Consider the following 27,279-nt stretch of genomic DNA (forward strand, 5'->3'; position numbering starts at 1 on the left):
GTGCTTCACAGGAGCGTAATAAGATAAAAATTGACACTGAGCCATTTAAGGTGGCCAAAAGCTTAGTCGAAGAGCTGGGTTTCAGGCCTTAAGCTAGAGGGAGGTGAAGAGGTGATTACCAAAAAAGGAAATAATGACAAACTCAATTTAAGGGTGTGAGAAAAACAGTTCATATATGAACTCTGGGGGTCTTAGGAATAAAATGAAAGACATGGGTGCCTTGCAGGAGAACAAAGATGTAAACCAGAGACATCAATGGGACTTTGTTCTAAGAAATTACTTCACAGGATTAGAAAGGTATAAAAATCCTGATTTCCTCCCATGGTTCATATCACACCAGACTATGTATTTATTGACTAAGCAGATCAAAACAGAATTATTTTGCTAGTAAACACATTGAAAACAAGAGGTACCTCGCTATTGCTCTTTTCAAGGGGCTTCTGGATTCCAGATCCCAATAAATTCTAACCAATATATCCAAACAAATGTCAATCTGTGAATCATTTACAGAGTCTTCCCCAAGTTTTCGTAACAAAGAGCCAATCTGAAATTCAAAGAAGAAACATACGAAGTGATTATTTGTGGAAATTATAGTTGTTTACAAAAATAATAACTGAAGCTTCAACAGTACAATAAAGGCCACTGACAAGTGCATTGAAATCAAATTTGGCTCAGTTTCACTTAACAAGTAAGTGAAATGCCAAGGAAATCTATCCAGATTTTTAAATTGGAAGAGGCGTAACGTCACATTGTGACTTTACTGAAACCAAAGTGCTGAATGGCACATAACTTGCAAATCCCAGATAAATAAACCATTCAAGCTAACTTACACCTGCAGTCATCTCAATTAGTTTTTCTCATTGCTTTCCCACATAATGCAATGATTATGGCATTAAAAATAATGCTCATGCAAGAAGAGGATTTATAGTTAAGAATAAAGGAAAAGTTATTCTTAATAGTACGGAACAAATAAGACATGTTGAGGGAGGATAAAGACTTAGCATATCTTAGTAGTGTAAATAATTGTACTGGAAGTAATGGAAATACTGGATGGCACCTAAGGAAGTATTTGATCATCCTCAGTCCATGAAATCGGAACCCATGAATGAATGTCCAACAACCATTAGTAATTGGATGTCAGTTGAGAACTTCTACGGTAATGCCGACAGAAACTCCTGATGCACACATCCTCACTACACATTCCAAAAATGATATGAAGACTTTGAACTCAGAAATCCTAGAAACAATCATAAAATCTTTTACAAGTAGCACCTTAGTGATCTTGTGACTTGAGATTTCAATTTGTTACAAGCCATTCATTTAATCCAAGATTCCCGAGCTAAATTTGCAATAGTTGATTTGCATTTACATGGTCATTATTTAACAGTGTTGCAACTGGAATATTGGCTTTGATTTAAGAAAGGCCATTAGCATTTTTTTTAAAAAAAGCAACTGCTTAAAATAGTCATGGAAAAGGCTGAAAGAACTAAACATTACTTTCTGTAAACATAAAAGATATCTTTAATATTACCACTATAATTGTCCATTATCGTTGCTCCTGAAGTGGTTGCAATGAAGCCTGAATGAAGGAGCAATTAAGACAGTACCTTCTTCAATAACTGTAGTTGTTGTATTCCATCAGTGAACTCGGCACATTCCAGCAGAAGAATCGCAAGACCATTCTCCTCACCAGTTGTTACGTCTGAGGGGAGAAAGGGAACAATCATTTTTTTTTCAATATAATGGGGTGGGGAGGGTAGGAGGAGCAGGGTTAAATGTATTTTACATGTTTACTTGCTGTTCAGCATTTTGTTAACACTGTACATTATTCAAAATGATCGATTGTAGTCAGGGATACGCAATACAACAAAGTCCATAAGATTATTTGCAGAGACAAGTCTTAAAACACAAAACTTTTTCCAATTAGTTTTTGTGTGTAACTTCTTCAAGGAGTTCACTATGTTGTAAAACCCAGCAGCAAAGCTCAGGTAATTTTCAGTGACCTGAGACATACCTGAAGCAATATCATGATCATCTGCAAAGGATAAAAATTATCTGCAAAGGATAAAAATTCAACTATTATCAACATTTTGTGTCCAAGACTCGCAAGGCTTGAACATATGATTTAACCAGAACCACCAAGACATTGTCAGGTTGCCTTGTTTTCAGCTTGTTGCCTTTTGGAAGTAGCATTGAACTACCTGTCTGTTCTAAAGTTTCAGGTGCATTTGGAATGACAAAACAATATTAACAACTTCCAAAGGGAGGAATGTTGGACAAAAATTCCAATCATTATCAACACAAATTAACGAATCATTCGTTTTTTTTCAATCTTGTCACACATAAGACATCTGCCACAACTGCCTATGTAACAGCAACAGCAGTTTAAAATAAATTACTGTTGTAAGGTACATTATAAATGTAAGCAATTCTCAAACTGTTTGTGATAATATTTATAAAATCAAGGAATGGTTACAGCAGAGGAGACGATCTCAGCTCATTATGCCCATGCAGGCTCTCTGCAAGAGTAAGGCTGGTTCTATCCCCTGTCCAAGTAGTGCTGCATTTTTTTTAACTTTCAGATAATTATCCAATTCCTTTTTGCAATGTAATCTAGATTCTAACAACAAGCAGCATAAAAACATTTTTCCTCACGCTGGTTTTGGTTGTTTTGCCATTCATCTTAAATCGATACTGTCTGATTCTTGACTTTCCGCCAATTGGAACAGTTTCGCCCAATCTACTCTGTCCAGGCCCATCATGATTTTGAACCCATCAATTCTTTACAACCTTTTATTCTCCAAGGAGGGCAATCCCAGATTCTCAAAGCTATTCACAGAACTGAAGTACCTCATCCTTGGAACCAGTATCACAAATCTTCAACCGCACCTTTTTGATGGCCTTCAATTCCTCAAATGCAATGACTAGGATTGGACAAAATACTCCAGTTGAGGCCAAACCAATCTTCTACACTAATGCTTCATACCAGTATAATAAAATCAAAATATTGTAGATCCAAAATAAAAACAGAATGCGCTAGAATAAATCTGGCAACATAAGAAATAGGAGCAGGAGTAGGCCATCTAGCCCTTCGAGCCTGCCCCGCCATCCAATAAAATCATGGCTGATCTGTCGTGGCTCAGTTCCACATTCCTGCCCTCTCACCATAACCTTTAATCCCCTCTCTTATCAAAAACCCATCAACCCGCGTCTTAAAAATATTTAGCGAGGTAGCCTCCACCACTTCAACGGGCAGAGAATTCCAGAGATTCACCACCCTTTGAGTGAAGAAGTTCTTCCTCAACTCCGTTCTAAACCGCCCCCCCCTTTATCTTGAGGCTGTGCCCCCTAGTCCTACTGTCCTTTCTGAGCGGGAAGAGTCTCTCCACCTCTATCCTATCCGTCCCATTCATCATCTTATACGTCTCAATGAGATCTCCCCTCATTCTTCTAAACTCTAACGAGTACAAACCTAATTTATTCAGCCTCTCCTCATAGCTCAACCCCCTCAACTCCGGCATCAGCCTAGTAAACCTCCTCGGCACTCCCTCCAAGGCCAAAATATCCTTGCGTAAGTACGGCGCCCAAAACTGCACACAGTACTCCAGCTGCGGCCTCACCAATGCCCTATACAGCCACAGCAAGACCTCCCTACTTTTATATTCAATCCCCCTCGCTATGAAGGCCAGCATCCCATTTGCCTTCCTGACCACCTGCTGCACCTGCAAGCTGGGTTTTTGCGACTCATGCACAAGGACCCTGAGGTCCCTCTGCACTGTCGCCTGCTGCAGTTTTTTGCCCCGTAAGTAATAATCCTTCCTACCATTATTCCTACCAAAGTGGACCACCTCGCACTTGCCAACATTAAATTCCATTTGCCAGTTCCTGGCCCATTCACCCAGCCTATCTAGATCCTTCTGCAGACTCTCCACACCCTCCGCACAATTTGCCGCTCCACCAATCTTGGTGTCATCAGCAAACATCTGTGGAGAGAGTAGCAGAGTTAACATTTCAAGTCCAACATGACTCATCTCTGCTGAGTTTTTCCAGCGTTTTCTTTTTATGACTCAGATACCAACGTCTGATTACATCATTTGAACCCTAAGTGTCACAGATTCAGGATACAATGCATTTTATTCCACATCTGCAGGCAAGTTCCATGTCAGGCCGACCTAATTTGGTCAGGCTGGGAGCCCCGGTGTACCAGTACAGCATAGTAAGAAGTCTCACAACACCAGGTTAAAGTCCAACAGGGTTTATTTGATAGCACAAGCCACAAGCGTTCAGAGCATTTTAACCCAGTGTTGTGGGACTTCTTATTGTGTTTACCCCAGTCCAACACCAGCATCTCCACATCATGGCTACCAGTACAGGGCAGCACAGCGGCACTGGTTAGCACTGATGCCTCACAGCACCAGGGGCCCAGGTTCAATTCCCAGCTTTGGTCACTGTCTGTGCAGAGTCTGCACGTTCTCCCCATGTCTGCATAGGTGCAGACAGGTGTTCTGATTTCCTCCCACAAGTCTGAAAATCTTGCTGGTTCCATGCATTAGCTATGCTAAATTCACTCTCAGTGTACCCAAACAGGCACCGGCGTGTGGCGACTGGGGGATTTTCATAATAACTTCATTATAGTGTTAACGTAAGCCTACACGTGACACCTAATGAACAAAATAAACTTTATTTCACTTAAGATTTCTTGAAGGTCGGCTTAGTTTGAAAAGTGCTGCTGTTTCGGCAGTGGACGGATGCTAAATCAGAACGCCAACATCTGCTAATCCCCGAGGCAGGGTTCAAAGGTTTTCATTAATCTGTATGTATGGTGCACTGGGTTCCCTATGCGGCCTACCAAGGAACAGCTTGCTTCTCCAGCCACGCTAAGGACAGCTGGTGATTGTCACCCAGCAGTTACTGCTGCAGCAGGCACGTGTTTTACTCACATCGCAACCTCGCAAGCTGATGTTCAGAGAGCACAACTCGACCGACGTCGGTGTCTTTCTTCTTTTTCTGAACCATCTCCGTCCCCCGACTTATCTCAAAAATAAAAAATAGCGCCGGTAAGGAAGGCGAGCGGAGTTGGCAGTCAATCGGGCTGTCACCTGAATCAACGTGGCCACTTGCTGGGGAGGGGAGGGAGCTGGCCCGCTCTATGGGTTTAAGAACTGGAAGCAATAGTGCAGGAGAGCGATTTCATTACAAAGAACCCTTCTCCAGCCGCTACCACAACATGAAGCCTCCACAATTGCAGCAATGGTGGGAGAAAAGGTTAAAGTCGAATCGGCCCTTCACGTCCAAACGTCAAATCGGCCCCTCCCTCCGTCCCGCCCCTCTGTGGACCGCGGTCCCGCCTTCACTCGGTGCCTATTGGTTGGAGAGTACGTCCGGCAGACGGTTTACCGCGTGACGATTGGCGGAGGTGGACGTCAATCAGCGGTTCGGGCTCCTCCCTCCAGGTGGCCCCGTTCGAGCTGACAGCGCGCGAGTGTGGGAAAAGTTCTGGGCGGTTGGTCGGGTGCGCGAGGCGGCCTGGTGATGGAAAGAGAGAGAGTGCGAGCGGCCAGCCAGTCAGCCAGGGACAGGACAGGACAGGCTGCAGCTTCCCTCACCCGCTTCGTCCCGCAAGTCTAACGGCGAGGGAATGGTACTTTTGATCAAGTAGGCGCTGTGTCGGCATTTTGACCAGAAAGAGTGAGTACTTTTCACCACTCCCAAGATCGCCCCCCCCCCCGTCCCTCCCAGGATTTCTTTTGCATCTGATGTCATTCACGAGGGACAGGGTGGAAAAGATGAGTTTAAGACGCAATTTGGGAGTTCCCTCGACCAGAGTAGACACGCAATTCCCCTTCCCACAAACAGACTCCTTTGATGGGAAAGTCTTTGAGCGAACCCGCTATCGAAAGCATCGGCGAGAGAGACTTACTTGGCAAGTGTCAAATCTGTTAAATGTCAAAATGGATGGGTCTTTTTTTTCGGGCTGGCTTTTGATGCAAGAATACTCTTCGCCGCAACAGATCGTCGGCGAGTAACCCAAATTACGGTCGTGAAATGTATTTGGAGATTGTATGCAGTTACTATTCCGTTAAAGGAATGAACGACTTCACTGCGAAAGCCACTCCAGTTTTTGCAGAATTTTGCGTTCCAGTTTTGTCCCAGACAGGACAACTGTTTCGCATAATATCAACAGAAAATGTGTTGCTTTATAAATGGATTGTGGAATTAATTTCCTTAGTTGATGAAATAATTAGGAGCCACAGGAAAGTCGATATTTGAAACTGACGTTGTGATACGATTTAACATAATCGATCTGGGGCTCTGCAGAGTATTTAATTACATTCTAAAAGACAAACTAATGTTATCAAATAAAAACCTGACTGGTTCGGCAATGTCCTTTTAGGGAAGGAAACTTGCCATTCAACCTCAATTTGATCTAAATGTGATTCCAATCCCCCACCAATGTCAGTAGCTTTTAAACCGCCCCCCATTGTATCTTGTTCCCAATTAATTCATTCATGGGACGTGAGCGTGTCTGGCTCGGCCAACGTTTTTGGCCCTTCCCGAATCGCCAAGAAGGTTTTTGATTTATTATGGTCACACGTGTATCAGTATACAGTAACAAATGCATTTTCCTGAGCTATATAGATTAAGCATACCCCATACATAGAGAGGGGAAGGGAGCAGAATGTAGAACTACAGTCATAGCTAGCGTGTAGAGAAAGATCCAACAGTGCAAGATAGGAGCATTCAAAAGTCTGGCAGCAAGGAAGACGCTGTTCTTGAATCTCGATGGAAAAAGATGGAAAAAAAGTATGTCGGGGATGTGTGGGGCGCCTGATTATGGTGCAGGAGGTGGTGATTTGTAGCATTTTTAAAATGCTGCAGACCAATTGGTGTAGGTACACACACAAGTGCTGTTGGGGGAGAATTCCAAGATTTCGACTGTAAAGGAACAGCAATAAAAAGTGGTAAATGGCTAGGATATTACTCAGTAAAATGTCTGACAAAACCAAGTTTAAGTCCAACCGATTTATTTGATAGTACACTCACTTGCTTTCGTCAGGTGAATCATTCTGACTTTTTACGGTGTTTACCCCAGTCCAACGCCGGCACATCCACATTAGGATATAACTTCCAGGTGGTGTTTTCATGTGTCTGCAGTTGTTGTGTGATAGTGGTCGTGGGTTTGGAAGCTGCTGTCTAAGGAGCCTTGGTGAGTTCTTGTTCAAACTACTGGAAAGGGTAAAAGTCATACAGACTGCAGCGGTACAAAAATGGATCCTGCTATCATCTTTGTAGGGCAATAAATGCAAGCCTTGCCAAAAATGATTGAAAAGAAAACATTATATTACCTAGTATTGTTACATGGCACCATAATGAAGATAGTTAGTTAAGACTGTCATCCATTTGTGATCATATGTTCATCTAAAGCAGGAAACTCAGAAAAATGTTTTGGTCGTTTAGAGGGATAACTTCTTGAGCAGGGAAATGAAAACCCATTGTTTAACAGCCAATGAAATTGCAGTCTTAATATATACTTATCAAAATGCTTATTCTTGAGATTTTGTGAATTTGTTAATTTGGCTTTCTTTCAACCACATATGAACTTGTAATGTTTCTTTACATTGTTATTGATCATAAGATCTAATAAAATTGGGCAAGAGTAGACTATTAGGCCCATTGAACCTGCTCCACTATTCAATAATATTATGTTGGTCTGATTGTGGCCTTAGCTCCAGAATCCTGTTTGCCCTCCCACCTCCACCACATAATCCTTGAATCCGTTATAGATTGTAAATCTGACAACTCAGGCTTGAACATGTTCATGACCACTCAATGACAATCTTCAGTGCTCTTTGTAGAAGAGAATTCCAATGACTAATGACCCTCTAAGAGAAGAAATTCCTCCTCATCTCCATCTTAAATGGGAGATTCCTTATTCTTAAACTGTGCCCTAACTTTTAGATTCCCACAGGAGAAGAAATATCCTGCCAAACACACGTATATAATTCATTTGGATTGCCTCTCATTCTTCTAAATGCCAGTGAGTGTATGTCCAACTTGCTCAACCTTTCCTCCATAAGACAACCCTTTCATCCCAGGAAATAAGATACAAGTTGGTTTCTGGATATTTATATATGGCTCTTGTTTTAATGGATGATTTAGATTCCGGGTTACCTCAAGCTTAGACTTATTTTCTTTAAATAACAGATTTTACTGTATTGTTTGATTATCTAGCATAAAGTACTGCAAGGACAGAATTTTGCCACAGGCTGTGGGGACAAATGAGGGTTGCAAACTGATGCTTGCAGGCAACAACACCAATTTAGTAAAACTTCCAGCAGGCAGCCTTCTAATTGCCACCATCATGTATGAATCCAATTTAAAATGAAAGATGGGCTCTCAATGCTACGGTCTGATCAGAGGCCAGCAGGTCTGCAGCCTCAGCAGACTCACCAAGGGAGGGAGGCACTGCTAAGACAAGTTGCTGGTTCTGGGCTGCATGTGACCTTCCATGTTTGCAGCCCTGTCATTGGGGCATGGAACGTGGCCAATTCTTGAGGAAGAAAGCCGTCTGAATTGAGGTGGCAGCATAGCCATATTGGCTTTGGTAGCATAGCCAATCCACTGGCAGCAAAACACTGGCGAGACCATAAATCTTGAACAACAGCATACTTGGATATCTGCCCCCATTGAGTGGGGAGCTGACCCAGTTCCTAACCTGGTCTTGGGGACCATCCTCCCTGCTCCCCTGCAATGGGAATGCATTAGGAAGTCAGCACAACATATCTTCCTATCCTTCTCCTACTCTAATTTCCTGTCTACTGGCAGTCTTCACCTCCAAGCTCGCCATTGTGAGACCAGGAAAATTCACCCTCAGGTTATCTTGTTCGTTTTGACATTAAGCTCATTAAATAAAGTACAGTCATTCAAAGTATATTTGCCATCTTTTCTGGATATAGCTATAATGTAAATTTAGGAATCCCGTTGTAGAGCTATGGTCGCTATGTAAATATATCTGCCTGGAATTTGAGACCTATTTCACTGTAAACACATCAAGTTCTTTACAATGCTTTTGCACATCAAGTGTAGGTAAATAATACATGCTTTTCTTGTTGTTTGACGCAACATCAAATAATTTGGACCAGTTCACCAAAATGTATGATTCTCTATGTCAGCTGCTAATGTAGATCCTTTGTAGTTCTTACATATATGATTAATTGTATTCCATGAGCCCACTTAGAGAGGTGCTGGTTCTGGGCTACACAGCAACGAAGAAATAAACCAACAGGTTCATTGTTATGAAGGAGAAGCTGTTCTCTGGATCAGCCATAATAGTGACCTTCCATGTTTGCAGCCCTGTCATTGGGGCATGGAACGTGGCCAATTCTTGAGGAAGAAAGCCGTCTGAATTGAGTTGGCAGCATAGCCATATTGGCTTTGGTAGCATAGCCAATCCACTGGCAGCAAAACACTGGCGAGACCATAAATCTTGAACAACAGCATACTTGGATATCTGCCCCCATTGGGTGGGGAGCGGAGATTAGTTACTTAATGACAAAAATTCTAATACTATTAATGCATACTCATAACAAATGGATTAATTTGTACATCATAAAAATATGATAAAGGCTTGCATTTATGCAGTATGTAATCACATCTCAAATGCCTGAACACATTTCATGGACGATGAAGATACTGTTAATGGCCAGTGTGTAACCCACTGGTTTAATCTGTTTTGTTTGAGAATAGTGGATTGGTATGCTGCATCCAATTGTTGTTTACATAATTCCAGGGTTTCCACTCCCACCTCTCTGCCTTGGGGCCCAGTTTAAGTACTGATCTTTATATATGAGAAGAAAAACTTCCTGATAACATTATATTGTACTAGCTTGGACTTGTGTTCCCTTTCATATAGTTTAATTTAAAATATTATTCTAGGTAGATCAATTGTTTCCACAGTATTTACTAACAAATACTTCAATAAGATCAGCTCTAACATGGATTCTTCCCAGACTAAAACTTCACACTCTCGCTCCTGACATTAGAGGACCAATCTCATAGCTATTCTGTGCAGTGTCTCTAATGCTTGAATGTATCCCCTATTTCTTCGTAATTGGACACTGTACTTAAGAAGCAGTATGACCAGAGCATTTTACAGTTTGATCACCACTTCCTTTGATTTATATTTGCTGGTTTGACTATGCAATTTATTCTTTTGAATTTGTAGATTGCTACTACTCTATGTGGATTGGTCATTTTGTTTATTGAAGCTAATAGGATTCTGAGGGCTTTTTTTAGCCTTTTCCAGTAGCATATGTGGATATATGTATATTTCTCTTCAAATGCCCCCAGAAGCTTGTCACACTGAGCCAACTGGTCTCACTGTAATTCTGGCTTTTGCACAAAGTATTCTAGGCTCCACTCTTGAAAAACATGCCTAGGAATCTTCTCCCAAACAGTACTTTCTCTTGAATCTTCACCAGAGATCCACATCCGAGGTGTCAGGCTCTTCTTTCCGTGTTGCTGTGCCCTGGAACACCCTGTACGTTCAAGCAGCCACACAATCTCTGGGCATCCAGCGACGCCAACAGAACAATACCGCTTCACGGTCTGTGTTAAGGTGCCACCAACCTTTGGGTGACCACAACATCTAGCTTCTCACTAGTTGATGTCTCTAGGTCTGCACCTTGCATCCTGCCTTTAACAGGGATCTTCTTTCTGTTCCTTAATTTAACTTCCTTTGATTTCACAGTTTTCCTAAAACTTTCCTCTACCCTGTCTGCTGGTTTCTGGAATTTTCTGTTCTTGAGCTTCCAGGACTTGTTTTATGTCCCTCTGTATTGTCCTGCTAGTACTGGCAGTTTTTGTGGAAAACCTCTTGCTTCTGGTTCCAATGGAATTCAAATGCTTCTGCTTTTCAGTGTGAGCCTGTGGTTGCTAAGCAACAGTTTGAGATTTTTAAAGCCTGTAATTGCAATTGAGGTTTTATGATGCAAAAGCAATGCAGCAAAGTTTAAAGTGAAATTAAACTATAGACTTGTAGGCACCTTTCTTTAACATGAAGGTAAACTGAACTTATTGGCCCTATTTTAGCATACACAAATGCAGAATTATAAAATTAAACTTGCATCTTATTCCTCATACACACAATACAAATATAGATTACTGAAACTATCTCTATTTCCTAACAATATCCTTATATATATCATGCTCAGACCATACCATTTTAAGTCATATTTCCATTAATGCCAACAAATCATTGTTCCCACACTATATGTGTTTGTTGCTCACCAACCTTATTCACCACGCTTGGTGTGTTTACATACAAGCACATAGTCCTGTCTTTGCATTCCTCAACTCCTCAAGTGGCAGAAAGGGAAACTTCATATCCAAAATATCCTGGCCCCTGTCTTCATTCTCAAAAGAGATGGTAACACAAAATATTCCTGCCCCAGTGGGGTCAACCCAGGCTAATTGCAAATCATGTTCGCCTGCCCAAAAACCTAATCCAATTTTTAGTTCATTAGGTCTAATATTCATTCATGGGACACGGGTGTCGCTGGCTGGCCAACATATATTACCCATCCCTACTGGGAGTTGAAAGTCAACCACATTGTTGTGACTCTAGAGTCACATGTAGACCAGACCGGGTAAGGACAGAAGATTTTCTTTCCTAAAGGACATTAGTGAACCAGATGGGGTTTTCCGTTGCTCAACAATGGTTTCATGGTCATCAATAGGTTCTTAATTCCAGATTTTTTTGTATTGAATTCAAAATCTACCATTTGCCATGGCAGGATTCGAATCCGGGTCCCCAGAACATTAGCTGAGTTTCTGGATTAATAGGCTAGTGATAATACCACTAAGCCACTGCCTACCTGAAGAAAAGAACCTCATCAAAAACGTTGTTTTTTTCATATGTGTTGAACTTAGCCAGACTTCCACATTTCATTTTCTATGTTATACCTTTGTAATTCACCAGAACAAAGTTTGTGACATTTCATCCAAAGAATTGTGTATCAAATTGTATATATCACATTTCTTACGCTTCACTGTGCATAATCAGTTAAGTGTTACGCTACAAATAAGTGAAATATATCACAATCCTGGGGTTAAATGAACTTAATCACGAAACTGCTTATTACAACTGAGTGCTGAAATAAAGTCTGTTTAAGCCTGTATAATTTGTGCTCAATTCTTCTTTTTCAACTGTTTCTAGGATACAGGATCTCAACATTTCTACCTTTTAATAAGACCAAAACTCACCATGGCTGAGAGTTCAGATTTGGCTGGAGATGTAAACTGGAAAGATCGATGTATGACTCTTGAGTCACAATTGCTGAAGTTTCGTGTGCAGGCCAGCAAAATCCGAGAGCTTCTTGCAGAGAAGGCAAGTAAATCTGAACAATGGAGATGGAGATAGATGGGGTGGGAAGGGAGGGGTGGCATTGTAAATCATTTAAACCATACCTAACAGGCTTTGCTATCATTATGTTTGTCAGTGAGTGTTGTGAAATATACATTTCTTCCACTTTTCGTGGTTCTGAATGAAATTTATGCAATTGAGAGGCATCAAGATACCTTAGCAAAAAGCTCCTGCTAGAATATAGGCAATTAGTGTCAAGTTAAGAATAATGTTGTGGGGTAGATTGAACAAGGAAATCCTCATTGCATCAGTTAAGGCTAAAAATGAACATGTTATTCTGACTCAATGCGTTACGCCAGAAATAATATTCAGCCCTACTTGGCTGTTGGAAATCTGGCACATCTGAATCGGCCAGATGACTACCAGCACCAATGTCCTGCATTGAACCCGCTGTCAGAATTTTAACTTGTCCCTTTGAGTAGATAGGTAATAAGGACACCTGCACAAAACTGACAGATAACTGTGGGCGGCACGGTGGCACAGTGGTCAGTACTGCTGCCTCACAGTGCCAGGGACCTGGGTTCAGTTCCAACTTCAGGTGACTGTCTGTGTGGAGTTTGCACATTCTCCCCGTGTCTGTGTGGGTTTCCTCCAGATGCTCTGGTTTCCTCCCACAGTAAAAAGTCTTATTAATAAATCGGTGGGACTAAAACCTGGTGTTGTCAGACTTTTTACTGTGTTTACCCCAGTCCAACGCTGGCACATCCACATCATTCCTCCCACAGACCAAAGGTGTGCGGGTTAGGTTGATTGACTGCACTAAATTGCCCTTGGTTTCAGGGAGATTAGCAGGGTAAATATGTGGGGTTACGGGATAAGAGCCTGGATGGGGTTGTGGTTGGTGCAGAATCGATGGGCCTCCTTCTGCAGTGTAGGGATTCTGTGATTCTATGGTATGCAAATTTGTCTGGTGAGGTCATCAAGCCCCAAATACATTTTACTAGGCAGCCTGAATGGGTAAGAGCTACTGCTTTCCTTTAAGCTGAAGATAGCCTGAGAAGGAACTGTGACCAGGAGAGGTTTTGAAATTTTTAAAAAAGCTTTTCTTGTAGAGTCAGGAGTACTCCTCAAGGCCCCACTTAGTAAAGCATAAAAGCCCTGTACCAGGCTCTCTCCCTCACCTCCCCACACAAGAGCCTCACAAATCTTCCTCTGTGATTTAGCAAAGAGATTATCAGCCAGTGGCCCAATGCCTCTCAAACTGGAATGAGGCTTGAACCGGCAACCTTGTGACCCAGTACTACAACTGAATCAAGGCTTAATGTTGGGAGCTTCTTTTAAAAAAAACATGTTTCAAGATTTTGAAATAAAGGAATGCAGCAGAGTTAGAAGACTGGACGTGTTCCAGAAATGTAGGGTCTTAATATTACCAAATTAATTATATTGTGAGAAGCTTCTGAAAAATTATTTAAGAAGTTGGCATCATTCATGATACTTTGCCTTGTTTTAAAGAGCAAATGGTTTCATAACTATACTACCCGTCTGATTCATAGCTTTCTTTCATCATTTGTTATGCAATATGTTTCTGTTAAATCTCAACATTTAGAAACTTCTGCACTACTGTTTATTTGGAATTGTTCTCCAACAAACTTGTTTACGATATACCACATTGTTTTGTTATTTGTGTGAGAAAAGGAAAATAATGTCTGGAGAATAGGTCTCTTTACTAAACAATCTGTCCCATAAATTGTTAACTGATGAACTATATAATTCAACTCTGCAATTCATCACAGCCAGTTCCCACAATGTTCCAAGGATAAAGAGAGGTAAGGGTATGCATTCTCAGTGTGCAGTCTTCTGCCACAATGTTATTCAAAATAACATTATTTGGTTAATTTTCTCATTTCTCATCCACGATCCCCACTGATAACTAACACTGTCACAATAATTATTAAAATTCCTATCACGCCTTTAATGTTGTGTTTTGTTCCCCCTCAGCTATAATGTGTACATGTGTCCTAGGAATGCTTTGAAATCGACTACACTGGAGGCCAGTCTAGAGATACCCAAGTTGAGCAAAATCATTAATTACTGAGCACACCTCTGCAACTGGCTTTGCAGCTCTACAGTAAAGAGTTGAGTTTACAGATAAATCTTGGGTTAGAATCATCACCCACTCATCAAAAATTATCATCTTCAATCTCCTTTTAACTGCAAAGTCCATGAATATAGTTATATCTCAAACCATTTCTTCCACAGTTCCCTGTTTGGTTCTCCATGAAATGGTTTCTGTCCCTCCTACAGCAGTGAAGCTGATGTAGCCAATCTTTCATGATGGCAGTGCATTACCTGTTATCAATCTCTATAGCCATTGCTGCAGTTCATAACTCTATATTCTTCCAACAGCACTTTGTTTTTCAGTTCAGTGGACCTGCTCTCGCTTGATTCTAAAAGTTGAGAACTTGTCTTCCACAGAACTTGATGATGGGCCCACTGTTGTTCAACAATTACACATGAACACTTGGCTTTGGGAATGTGAAGTACAATTTCAAAATTTGCACGTGACTCCAAATTGGACAATATAGTAATACAGACAAAGCCTGTGACAAAATATAAGAAGACAGTAATAAACTTGCAGAATGGGTATGTAATTGGCAAACGAATTTCATGAATACGGACACAAAAACAGAAAATGCTGGACAATCTCAGCAGGTCTGACAGCACCTGTGGGGAGAGAATAGAGCCAACGTTTTGAGTTTCTCCTGAATTCCCTATTGGGTTTATTAGTGACTATCTTACATTTAAGCTCTCTAGTTCTGGTCTGTCTCACAAATGAGAACATAAGAAATAGGACCAGCAGTAGGCCATTTGTCCTTTAAGCCTGTCCCACCGTTCAATATGATCATAGCTGATCTGATTGTGGGCTTAACTCCTCCTTCTTACCTAACCCTATAACCTTTGTCTCTCTTGGAGGCAAGTTTTTTTTTACATCAATTCAATCATGGTAATTAGTCAAAGTCCATGAAAATCCACAGGCATCTCTCTCCATGAAAAAGAGACGACTGGTTTTAGATATAGCTTGAGATGCCCTACTCTACATCAAGTGTGAAGCAAGGCATGAAAGCAGGACTCTATGAATTACCAAAAGCGGTACAGGAATTAAACCCACTTTATTGATTTCACTCTGCCCCTGACTCTAACCATTTCATAAGTTAAAGGACCTCTATCAATCCTCGGTCTTCTCTTTATTTCATATATTCATTTGTGGGACACGAGTGTCGCTGGCTGGCCTGCATTTATTGCCCAACCCTAGTTGCCCTTGAGAAGGTGATGGTGAGCTGCCTCCTTGAAACAATTCATTTTTAGCTTTTGGCAACAAATAATAATGTTTATATTATTTATGTTAATTATTTATAAATTCCCTTTCATATTTAATTAATTACTTTATAGATGTCTCTCATTTGACACCTAAATGTGTCCCCACAAAATCAGCTTGCTAAATGAAAACACAATAACTAAAATTGCTTTTCCTTATGCAAGCACATGATAGAGATGGGTTATATTCCTGACCTGTAATTTTTACATTAAAAAACATTGATTGCCTTGAATCTAACTGGCCCAAAAACCCTTTTACCCCTAACAACTCCTAATAACTTGTTCTATTACCTCCCACTCCCTGACTCTCTTGCTTCCCACCTCTCCCACTTGCTGTCTCTCCAATTCACTGACCTTCCCGCTTGCCATTTCTTTCCTGCAAGAGAGAGGAAGTGAACAAGCACATGATAGCAGCTGCAAGTGGGAGTGTGAGGGACAGAAGAGCTAAGTGAGAACAGCAGATGAGAGAGTCGCCAATACGGACGGGTGACAAGCAGGAGGGAGGAAACGGAAGGGTGGCTTTCAGGAAAGACAAGTCAAGTCGTGAGCAGTCTGAGGATGGCGTAGTGAATAACACATGAGCGAAGCCACATGTGGAATATAAACACCAATTTGGAGCTATTGGACTGAATGACCAGTTTTTGCACTACGAACACCGTGTAATACAGTTCCAGATGTTAAGCCATTCAAAACCCTTTTTTTTTAAAGAGAGTTAACTAGTATCAGTTGTATATAGTTTCAGTGACATCCTAGTCAGATATTTTCCTTAGTTTGTTAATATGCTGAGTTCATGACATCACCCCTTCCAAGTGCAAAAAATATTTAATGGATGTCATGTCATGTGTGTATAAAAATCTCAATGCCAAGAGTATGGAAACAAAACATCCATCACAAGTGTATTTTGTATGAAAAAGAAGTACAAATTAAATTTTTCAGAAATTAGAGCACTTACAAAAAGGACATTGACCTTTTTTGTATAATTAAACAAACTGTTGTTGATGTCTCCAGGCCAGGAAATGATATAAATGTATCTTGGGATTCATTGACCTGGACTAGAGACTGTTACAGTTCTAATAGAGGATGTGGAGATGTTTAAAGTAATTGAAGTTTCTCATGAGAATGCAGAAAGGATATGTGATTAATTTTTTTTAATTAGAAACCCGATACACAATAATATTATTCACCAATAGGATTTTTGATTTGGGGTGAATGCTTGTTGAAATGAAACGTCAAGCATGGGATCTGAGAAGGAATTACTCAAATTCTCAATAATGATTCCTTGAGTTCACAGGATGGTTAGTGTATTTGGTGAACTGCTGTTGGAAGGACAATGTGAAGTCTCACAACAGGTTAAAGTCCAACAGATTTATTAGGTAGCACAAGCTTTCGGAGCACTGCTCCTTCATCAGGTGAATGTGAGTTGTTCACAAACAGGGCATATATAGACACAACTCAATTTACAAGATAATGGTTGGAATGTGAGTCTTTGCAGGTAATCGAGCCTTAAAGGTACAGACAATGAGAGTGGAGAGAGTGTTAAGCACAGGTTAAAGAGATGTGTATTGTCTCCAGCCAGGACAGTGTGAGATTTTGCAAGCTCAGGCAAGTCATGGGGGTCACAGATAGTGTGACATGAACCCAAGATTCCGGTTGAGGCCGTCCTCATGTTGACTATCAGTTTCTGCTCAGCAATTCTACGTTTTTGTGTGTCATGAAGGCCACCTTGGAGAATGCTTACCTGAAGATCAAAGGTTGAATGCCTGTGACTGCTGAATTGTTCCTCGATAGGAAGAGAATACTCCTGCCTGGTAATTGTCAAGCGGTGTTCATTCATCTGTTGTCATAGTATCTGCATGATCTCTCCAATGTACCACGTCTCGGGACATCCTTTCCTGCAGCGTTTCAGGTAGACAACGTTGGCTGAGCTGCAACAGTGTGTGCCATGTAATGGTGGATGGTGTTCTCATGTGAGATGATGGCATCTGCATTGATGATTGGACACGTCTTGCAGACGTTGATGTGGCAGAGTTGTGTGGTGTTGTGGTTACTGCTCTCCTGAAGGCTGGGTAGTTTGCAGTGGACGCTGGTCTGTTTGCGGTTGTGCAGTTGTTTGAAGGCAAGAAGTAGGGGTGTGGGGATGGTCTTAGCAAGATGTTTGTCTTCATTGATGACACGTTGAAAGCTCCGGAGAAGATGTCATAGCTTCTCCGCTCCGGGGAAGTACAAAGGGTACTCTGTCTGCCGTGTCCCATGCTTGTCTTCTGAGGAAGTCAGTTGGTTTTTTGCTGTGGTGCATCAGAACTGTCGATCAATGAGTCGAGCGCCATATCCTGTTCTTGTGAGGGAGTCTTTCAGCATCTGGAGGTGTCTGTTGCGATCCTCCTCATCTGAGCAGATCCTGTATATGCGGAGGGCTTGGCCATAGGGGATGGCATCTTTGACATGATTAGGGTGGAAGCTTGAGAAGTGGAGCATCGTGTGGTTATCGTTGGGCTTGCGGTACAGTGAAGTGCATAGGTCCTGTCCTTGATGGAAATCTGTGTGTTCAAAAATGCAACCGATTCAGGAGAGTAGTCCATGGTGAGTCTGATAGTGGGATGGAACTTGTTGATGTCGTCATGTAGTTGTTTCAGTGATTGTTCACCATGAGTCCAAAGGAAGAAAATGTCATCAATGTATCTAGTGTATAGCATCAGTTGAGGGTCCTGTGCGGTGAAGAGGTCGTGTTCGAACCTGTGCGTGAAGATGTTGGCATATTGAGGTGCAGATTTGGTCCCCATGGCTGTTCTGTGCGTCTGGATGAAAACTGGCTGTTGAAAGTGAAGACATTGTGGTTCAAGATGAAATGGACGAGTTGTAGAATTGCATCTGGTGATTGGCAGTTGTCAGTGTTGAGTACTGAGGCAGTTGCAGCAATGTTGTCACTGTGGGGGATGCTGGTGCCACATCCATTGTGATGAGGAGTGCTCCTGGTTCAACTGCTCCATGTGTGCTGAGTTTCTGTAGGAAGTCCATAGCGTTGCGACAGAAGCTGGGGGTTCTTTGTACAATGTGTTTCAGGATACCCTCAAAGTAGCCAGAGAGGTTCTCACACAGGGTCCCTTTGCCTGATACAATGGGACAGCTAGGTGTGTTAGCCTTATGTATCTACGAGACGCAGCAGAGATCTCCAATGCGGGGAGTATGTGGGATGAGGACGGAGGATGCTCTGACGGCGTTCCATTCGTAGACATGCAGGGTAGAATAGGTGTGGGGTGATGCGGCGGCGTGGGCTCGTTGGGCCGAAGGGCCTGTTTCCCATGCTGGGTTGTTCTTTGTTTGTGACGGTCCAGATCAAAGGTCTTGATCAGTCTGAGTTGACAAGTGTGTGTTTCATCCTGGACTTCAGCAGTCACAGGCATTCAGCCTCTGATCTTCAGGTAAGCGTTCTCCAAGGCGACCTTCATGACACACGACAACGCAGAATTGCTAAGCAAAAACTGAAAGCCAAGTTCCACACACATGAGGACGGTCTCAACCGGGATCTTGGGTTCATGTCACACTATCTGTAACTCCCACAGCTTGCCTGGCTTGTAAAATCTCACTTACCGTCCTGGCTGGAGACAATACACATCTCTTTAACCTATGCTTAACACTCTCTCCACTCACATTATCTGTACCTTTTAAGACTTGATTACCTGTAAAGAGTCGCATTCCAACCATTATCTTGTAAATTGAGTTTGTCTGTGGATGCCTTGGTTGTGAACACAACTCCCGTTCACCTGATGAAGGGGCAGTGCGCCAAAAGCTTGTGCTAGCAAATAAGCCTGTTAGTCTCTAACCTGGTGTTGTGAGACTTCTTGCTGTGCTTATCCCAGTCCAACGCTGGCATCTCCACATTGTGGCATGAACAATGGCCAGGGAGGAGGCTGGTAGGATATTTCTCAGTATCCCAGGTTACAGGGAAAATGTAATCAGCCATTGTGTCCCTGCGAGGAAGTTTGTTGGCAATGCAGCTGACAAGTTCACAGTAAATACAAGGTAAGTCTTTGCACTGGCTTCTTACAAATAAACTGACATTTGTAAAACTATACTGCAGTTCAGATTATGGGGAAAGTAAATGGAGCAACAGATATAAGCAACCAAGGAAATACAGACGATAGAACAGCCAGAAAAAAACTTGGGAGATATTTAATGCTTAAAAGTCAAGAAATACTTAAGGAAAAGTCATTGCCAGGTCTGCTTCCAATTTTACCTGATAGTAATATATGATGCCTTTAAGTAGTGCTGCAATTGACTGTCTCCTGACCTGTGTTATTCATGATTTGTAGACTGGTAGAAGGGGCATATGATGGTACTGAATGACAATAAATTTGGGATGCTAACCTTGTTATTTGATCCAAATCTAAATACATTAAAGATGATAGCTGACTGCCTTAATCAAGATCTACCTGAAAATTGTCACAGGCAGATCTTAATTCAGCAGCATGTTGACTTTTTGTCTCTCAATTTTGATTCCTCTATTACCCTGTTTACAAGCATCGGAGATATGCGTGTGATGATGATCATAAATGTCTCAATATTAACACCTAGGACATGAAAATGATTTTTATCTATAGGGAATAATTTTATATCTATTATTTACCATTTTTGAAGTATTTTTCTCAGCAGGAAGTGAATTAATGGGAAGAGATTCCAGAAATCAAGGATTTGCTCATTAATCTGAGAAGATTAAGGGGTGACTTGATCAATATCTTAAATCATCAGAGCTGAACCTAATTGTACTCTCCTCTGACATCAATGCTTAGGCATCCTCTATCAGGGGTCATTTGATGATAATTGAAAGCAGCAATTCCTCCTTTGTTCTTTTCGTCTAGGCTGCCAAAATGAATTGCCATACTGCTAACATGGCTTAGATAGATTAATTTAGTTCAGACCAGAGACAAACTGGTATTTTACTGGACTATGTGGTTCAGTACCACATCACACGTTGTATTTACTCATTGGATAATTAAGGAATCCATTTGTTTTATTGTATTCTGTGTATTATTATTTCAAATAATGACCAGTGGTTGTGTATTTACTGTTTCATTGTATAGCTGATGTCTAGACAAGGGTCTTGGGAATTGTCTGTCCTCACAAAGTACGCTGCTCGAGTCTATAATTTCTCAAAACCATTACTCTTTATTTACAGCAAGGGTGGAAGTTTCCTTTTTTTTCAATTAACTCCGGCGTGAAAAGCAATATGCTGCCCACCAGCTCCACTGACAGCTTTACCTGCCAGACATTTTGATACTTTTCTGAAAGAAATGCTACAGTGGGCGTCCCAAAACGTTACACCGGTGGGGCGGACTCTGAATGAGCATCCTGATCTTTTTTTGAAAAAAGCAATATAGATATCCTGTCCCCACCTCGTGGACAAGGAGACCCTTCGGCACACACACAGAGAACTCTTTCCCCTACCTTCCTCCTCCACAGACCTCCTCAGTGGAAACTCCCATGTGCTACTACTTGGGTTTAGTCTCTGAGGTTCCTTGATAAATTCCCTTTTCTCATTCTCAGCTCCTTTTGAGTATGACATTTCGCTATTCCTATATAGCCTTGGCAAAGTTTTTGAAGAGCATGAAATCGAAGTACACTCGGTATGATTATTCTCTTGTTGAAGACACATACATCGTCAGTGACGGTTAGGTATATGCGCTATTTAAAGTACTGCCATGGTATCAGATTACTGGGGAGAAAGTCTAACCATTCTTCCAGACAATACACTTGTATTTGGAGACATTCTTGTTGCTTCTCTTAATTCCTGCGCCTTTTTAGCAGTGGCTGGTAAGTGCTGAGTGATTAAGGATGTATATGCTTCGTCCTTCTCGATGAAGCGTAAACCGTCTTGTTTGATTCCTTCAGATGGGTTTCATGACAATGTGCCTGCCGTTGTTTGATACTTCCCTTGCACATACTGTGCGATGCAATCACATCTCATCAATCATCGGGGAGGTGATGGCTTAGTGGTATTATCACTGGACTATTAATCCAGAATCTCAGCTAATGTTTTGGGGACCAGGGTTCAAATCCCATCATGGTGGATGGTGCAATTTGAATTCAGTGAAAAAAATCTGGAATTAAGAATCTACTGATGACCATGAAACCATTGTCAATTGTCAGAAAAAACCCACCTGGTTTACTGATGTCCTTTAGGGAAGGAAATCTGCTGACCTTACCCAGTCTGGCCTACATGTGATCCAGAGCCACAGCAATGTGGTTGACACTCAATTGCCCTCCAAGGGTAGCTAAGGATGGCAAGCCAGCCAGCGATGCCCAAGTCCCTCAAAAAATAAAAAAAGATCTTAGTATGAGCCACTGAGTTCTGGCAACATCTTCGCAATTTCTTTCATGTTCAGAAGGATGACTTTTATTCATTCATGGGATATGGATGTCACTGGATGGGCAAGCATTTATTGACTTTCCTTAATTCTCCTTAAACTGAGTGGCTTGAATGGTAATTTCAGAGGGCAATTAGGAATCAATCACATGCTGTGAGTCTGAAGTCAAGTGTAGGCCAGACCAAGTCAGGATGGTAGATTTCTTTCCCTAAAGGACATTAGCAAACCGGGTGGGTTTTTATGATCATCGACAATGGTTTCATGGTTGTCATTTGACTTTTAATTCCAGATTTCTATTGGATTTAAATTCCACTTTCTGTGTGGTGGGATTTGAACCCCGGTCCCCAGAACATTATCTTGGATCTAGGTTACTAGTCCACTGATAATTTCACTACACCATTGCCTCCCCACTAGTGGTTTATGGCTGTTTTGATTTTAAAATGCAATCTGTAATACAGTCCAATACTTTGGCAGCAATGTGAGCATGCACAAAAAAAAATCAATGTCTCCTCTTCTGTTGTGGTGTATTGTGTTGTTTCTGTAGTGACCTAGAGGCAGAGTAGACTGGCCAATGCTTGAAATAAAACTTACCCAGACCCATAGACAATGTATCTGTAGCTACCATCATCAGTAATTCTGAATCTCAGTGTGTCAAGATTTTAAAGAGATTACAGGTTGTTTAATATTTTGAATACAATTTGTCTATCCATGTTCTGGCACCACTGTTGATCCTGCCTCACGGGCTAATTGGCCTCTACTAAATTTGGTAGAAACTTGCTTAGTTGGTTAATCATCCCAAAGAATCTTTGAAGCTCTAATCTTCTTGGGTTGTGGAAATTTTCTGATTACTTGTGTTCTGTGGATCAACTGTAATTTCAATGGCTTGTAATATGTAACCTAGAAACTTGATCATAGGTTTGGCAAACTCAAATGTTTCATTCAATTCAATTTTCAGTCTGCATCCTATAAAACCCCCATTTTAAAGTTGCAAAGCCAATGCTCAGAATGGACTGGACATACCCAATTCCATTCCTTATTTGCTCCAGAAACAAAAATTCAAAATCCGATTCAAAGTCCCCAAAGGGAGACAAGCAAGATCCAAGCTGACAAGATGAGGCATTGTGCCTCATCTAAGCTTGTTTTTATTCTAGATCTCAGCTAAAAGGTGGAGAAGGAAATAAGAGGGGGCGATTCTCCCAAAAAAATTCTAAGTGCTGAATTGGCGGGAAAAATGGTATAAATATCAATTGTTTTTTTTCAGTGGGAGTTCAGGCTTGAATCTCCCACACTCTGTGCAATGCAGAGGTCACAATCGTTAAAAGTTTGGGGAGTGGGGCCTATTCAGGCTAGAGTTTGACAGTCCCGGAACTCTGCACATGCGTAGTCGCATTGAACTGTCAGTCTCCCCATCGCTGGCCAGCTCAATCGCTGGCCAACCCAGGATCCTCACAGCCCCTGCAGCTCCACCCCCAACCCCACGGCCCAATTGTGCCTGTTCGATCATTCCCGGGCTAGCCCTGACCCCCCTTCTCTCCCCCCATCCCAGAGCACCCCGATCTCCCAGGGGGCACCACCCCACCATCAGTGCCTGACCCCAGAGGGAGCCTTGATTGACCTGTTTCACTCCAGCAGGGTTACCCGCTAGTTCCCTGAAAGTTCCCTAAACCCCGCCGGAATGAAATTGTACTAGCGAGGTGGGAGACATTGTCTGGCATGAAGAGTTCAGCTGCAGGCCCGATAATGACATTTAATTCACATTAACAGTAGATTGACGTCTTCTCATCTGTTTCGAGCATAATCCCGACCATGGGAACGCATGCGTGAATCCTGCAAATTGGCGCACACATATGTCTCCCATTCAACCCGCCAAAAAGTTAGTGGGTCAGAATGGGAGACTCACTGCCAAGAATACATTTTCTAGCAAAGCTGAAGTAAACAGAATAGTGGATATGACTGGAAATTATGATTAGAAGTAGGGTTAGAAATCGTCACCAATCTTCAAACACAGTAACTTCTGTTGATCCATATCATTGATATCAGTGGTGGGCACTGGGGACCACAAGCGGCCCATCTGGATTTTGAGTATGACCCATGAGACATTTTGTTAACCATTGCCCATGTACGGTTTTGCCACATTCTGCTAATTTCCATCTGCGCAGTCTTTTTCTCTGCAAGTATGTTTGAAGTGAAACATATGTAAAGCAATGGCAAATAAAGTAAGGTGATTGCACACAACATTGACTGTGAGAGCTGTGTGTTCCCTTTGTATTCAAAGAGTAAATATTTCTTTTGTTTTTACCACTTGAAGTTGATAGTTCTGTTAATATATAAATGATTCACACTTTCTATTGCTTTCTATAATTATTCATAGAGTTATGGTCAGTCAACAAGCTTGATTTCAATCTTGCGGCCCACTGAGATGATGGAGGGCCATTCATGTGGTCCATTTGCTGGTCTAGGTTGCCAACTATTGATCTATATGATAATATTAAGTTAGCATCTTGCAGTCAAACTAGATTGAATTAGTACTGACTCTGACTCTATAACTAAGGAGTTAAATATGTAAAGCATACAGCTCAACATCTAGCCACTACGTATTTGATGTGTTATTGTACCATAAAGGAAGTGATATGAGGTATAGATAAGAGATCTGTGTTTATTCTGGGAACTACAAAGACTTTGATTTCCACAGACAATCACATGATTGCCTTATCGCATTGTCGTCATGGTCCGTGAAACTGGCTGAAATTATGGCAAATCGTTCCTTGAAGTTAATTTTTGGTTTCTGGTGACCTTGTTCTTAATGGAGGAAATTTTTCTTATTTACGAATATTCATTTTTTGATTTTGTTAAAGCATAACTTTCAGTCCTGATAATTGCCTACCTATTGTAAAATTCCAGTAAATTTATTGCAATCAGACAGATAGAAAGAGAATTATTTCGGTATATCTCTCTGCTTTCCTTTTACCTGCATCTTCCAGTAACAGATGAACTGAATGGTTCTCTGTCTTATGTTCCCTTCATCTGTCTTGGAAGACAGATTGTCTCGGTTGCCTCCCTTTAAGAATATGGCAAAATTTGGAAATTCTTGGATGGGGATGTTTTCAGACCACAAATGCACATTCTACCATATTATGACAAAACATGATGGTGCTTCAACAATGATTTACATTTTATTAGAATTAACTACTACTTCTCCTTCATATTATACAGGCCCCTTTGTGACACACAGTTTAGCTTCATAGCTTCCTGGATTATCAATGAATATTTATATACGGTGGAAAACAATGCCTCACTTTATAACAATGCATCACTTTTTAATGGTGTTGGTTATTAGCTAATACTTTAGTATTTAGAGTTCCTACAACTTTATTTGTCATTATTATTGAGTTCTGTCTTTCCTCAAAGTTCCCATCATCCCAGACCTAAACTTGCCCATTTCTCTCCTACCTTCTCCAACCCTGCTTTGAGGTCACCTTGTTATTTGAGATCTGCCTGCTGATCATTCAATTTCCTTCCTGCTCCCCTCCCCCCATTCTAGCTGACATCGTAAATGGTTCCCACTCCTCAAGTCTTGTACCCCTCAGTATCAACAGCACTGTCATCAATCTCATCTCCCAAACCACCCTCCTTGAATACTACTGTTCCATCTGAAACCTGCCTTTCCTTTTAGAAGTTCTTGAAAGTCTCAAATCTATATTCATGGATGGAATTTTATGGCCTCCCCTCTCCCTTTGGTAGGGTCTTCCAGTCCCTCCAATGTCAATGGACTTTTGAATGGCTCACTACATTTTCTGGCCCTGCTTCTGCCACAATGGGGGTGTAAAATTCCAACCCATTTTTCCATGTTTCAGATCTCCTGTCTAATTTCCTGCCCTTCCATTGAGAAATGAGTCATTCAATTAGGACCAGCTTCTACAATGTAATTAAAGCCATCAGGTCTGTGCATCCGAATGCAGGCTGAGCCAGACTGCCACTGTATCTGCAGCAGAATCATCTAGAGTCCTTGCTCAAAATCAAAAATTATCTTGTTCCCAACACCATGTTATGGAGAAACAGCTTTGCCTTCTCTCCCAGTCTTCAGTTAGTGAGAACTAGTACAGGTAGATATGCACCGTGAGATCAAGAGGCAATTAGATTTGTTTCAGGATAAAACAGTTATTAACAGCAAAACAGAAATAAAAAGTGGTTGAGGTTAAGAACCAACAAAAGAGAACTGGTTTGTTAGTCTAATGGTCCATTCCTATTGCTAAAAATTAATGTTATATTTCTATATTTGAAAGGGCTAATGACTTCAGGCTGCTTGCATGATAATGAGTGTTTATGACATGGAAGTAAATGGTCCAATGTTGCTCAGCAACTAGGGACCACCGTGAAAGAAATAACTTTGGGTCATTTGTAAGCCAGAGCTAGAAGAAACTGGCTTCAGGACAAGGGAACTACAGAGAACAGATCTCCCAAAAGAGTAAAAGAACATCCAGAAAGTCCTAATATATATTAATGATCCAGATCTTGATGTGCAAGGGACAGTTTCAAAGCTTGTAGATTTTAAACCATGAAAAGGACAGTGCAGAACTTCAAAAGAACATGGTCAAGTTGGTGGAATGGATAGATAGGTGATAGATAAAATTCAGTGTGGAGAAGTTTCAGATGATACATTTTGGTAAGAAGAATATGGAGAGATACTGTAAAATAAGGGTACGTGAGCAGTGGGACCTTGATGTATGTGAGCAAGGATCATTGAAGGTGGCAGGACAAGTGGAGAGAGCAGGTAATAAAACATTGTATCCTGGGCTTTATTAATAGGGGCATAGAGTACAAGAAAACTTATAAAGGACACTAGTTAGACCTCAGCTGGAACATGTGCAGTCCTGGGCGTCACACTAGGAAGGATATGAACACATTGAAACTTCAGTAATAAGAATAGATTGGAGATGTTGGGGAGACGAAGGCTAGGAGAAGATTTGATAGAGATGCTCAAAATCATGAGGAGCTGGACAGAGTAAATAGGCAGAAATTGTTCCCCCTCATAAAAGATCAAGAACAAGAGGGCACAGATTTAAAGTGATTTGCAAAAGAAGCAAATATGATATGAGAAAAATACTTCACATAATGAGTGGTTTGGGTCCAGAATGCACTGCCTGGAAATGTAGAGGCAGGTTCAGTCAAAGAGTCCAA

General features: G+C 41.4%; 2 protein-coding genes across 6 annotated transcripts in view; one reads left to right on the forward strand and one right to left on the reverse strand.

The window, feature by feature from the left end:
• Positions 1–27,279, reverse strand: part of thada (THADA armadillo repeat containing) — a 425,051-nt gene that overhangs the window by 345,686 nt on the left and 52,086 nt on the right. For 4 of the 5 annotated variants that reach the window (XM_080200615.1, XM_080200617.1, XM_080200619.1 and 1 more), the window contains exons 1-3: positions 4,941–5,242; positions 1,608–1,702; positions 414–544 (exon numbers count right to left, since the gene is read on the reverse strand). In XM_080200615.1, coding sequence (XP_080056741.1) covers positions 414–544; positions 1,608–1,702; positions 4,941–5,016 — 302 coding nt within the window. In that variant the 5' untranslated portion in view covers positions 5,017–5,242. Of the gene's footprint in view, positions 1–413; positions 545–1,607; positions 1,703–4,940; positions 5,243–27,279 lie in introns of those variants that run through there. The other variant, XM_080200616.1, reaches the window with a different exon arrangement.
• The window catches only part of plekhh2 (pleckstrin homology domain containing, family H (with MyTH4 domain) member 2), a 117,785-nt gene continuing 96,074 nt past the window's right edge, over positions 5,569–27,279 (forward strand). Inside the window, exons 1-2 of the mRNA XM_080200620.1 lie at positions 5,569–5,688; positions 12,218–12,388. Coding sequence (XP_080056746.1) covers positions 12,266–12,388 — 123 coding nt within the window. The 5' untranslated portion in view covers positions 5,569–5,688; positions 12,218–12,265. The remainder of the gene's footprint in view (positions 5,689–12,217; positions 12,389–27,279) is intronic.

This window comes from Carcharhinus amblyrhynchos, chromosome 12 (genome assembly GCF_965287045.1).
Source record: "Carcharhinus amblyrhynchos chromosome 12, sCarAmb.v2.hapA, whole genome shotgun sequence".
In the NCBI taxonomy this organism is placed as follows: domain Eukaryota; kingdom Metazoa; phylum Chordata; class Chondrichthyes; order Carcharhiniformes; family Carcharhinidae; genus Carcharhinus; species Carcharhinus amblyrhynchos.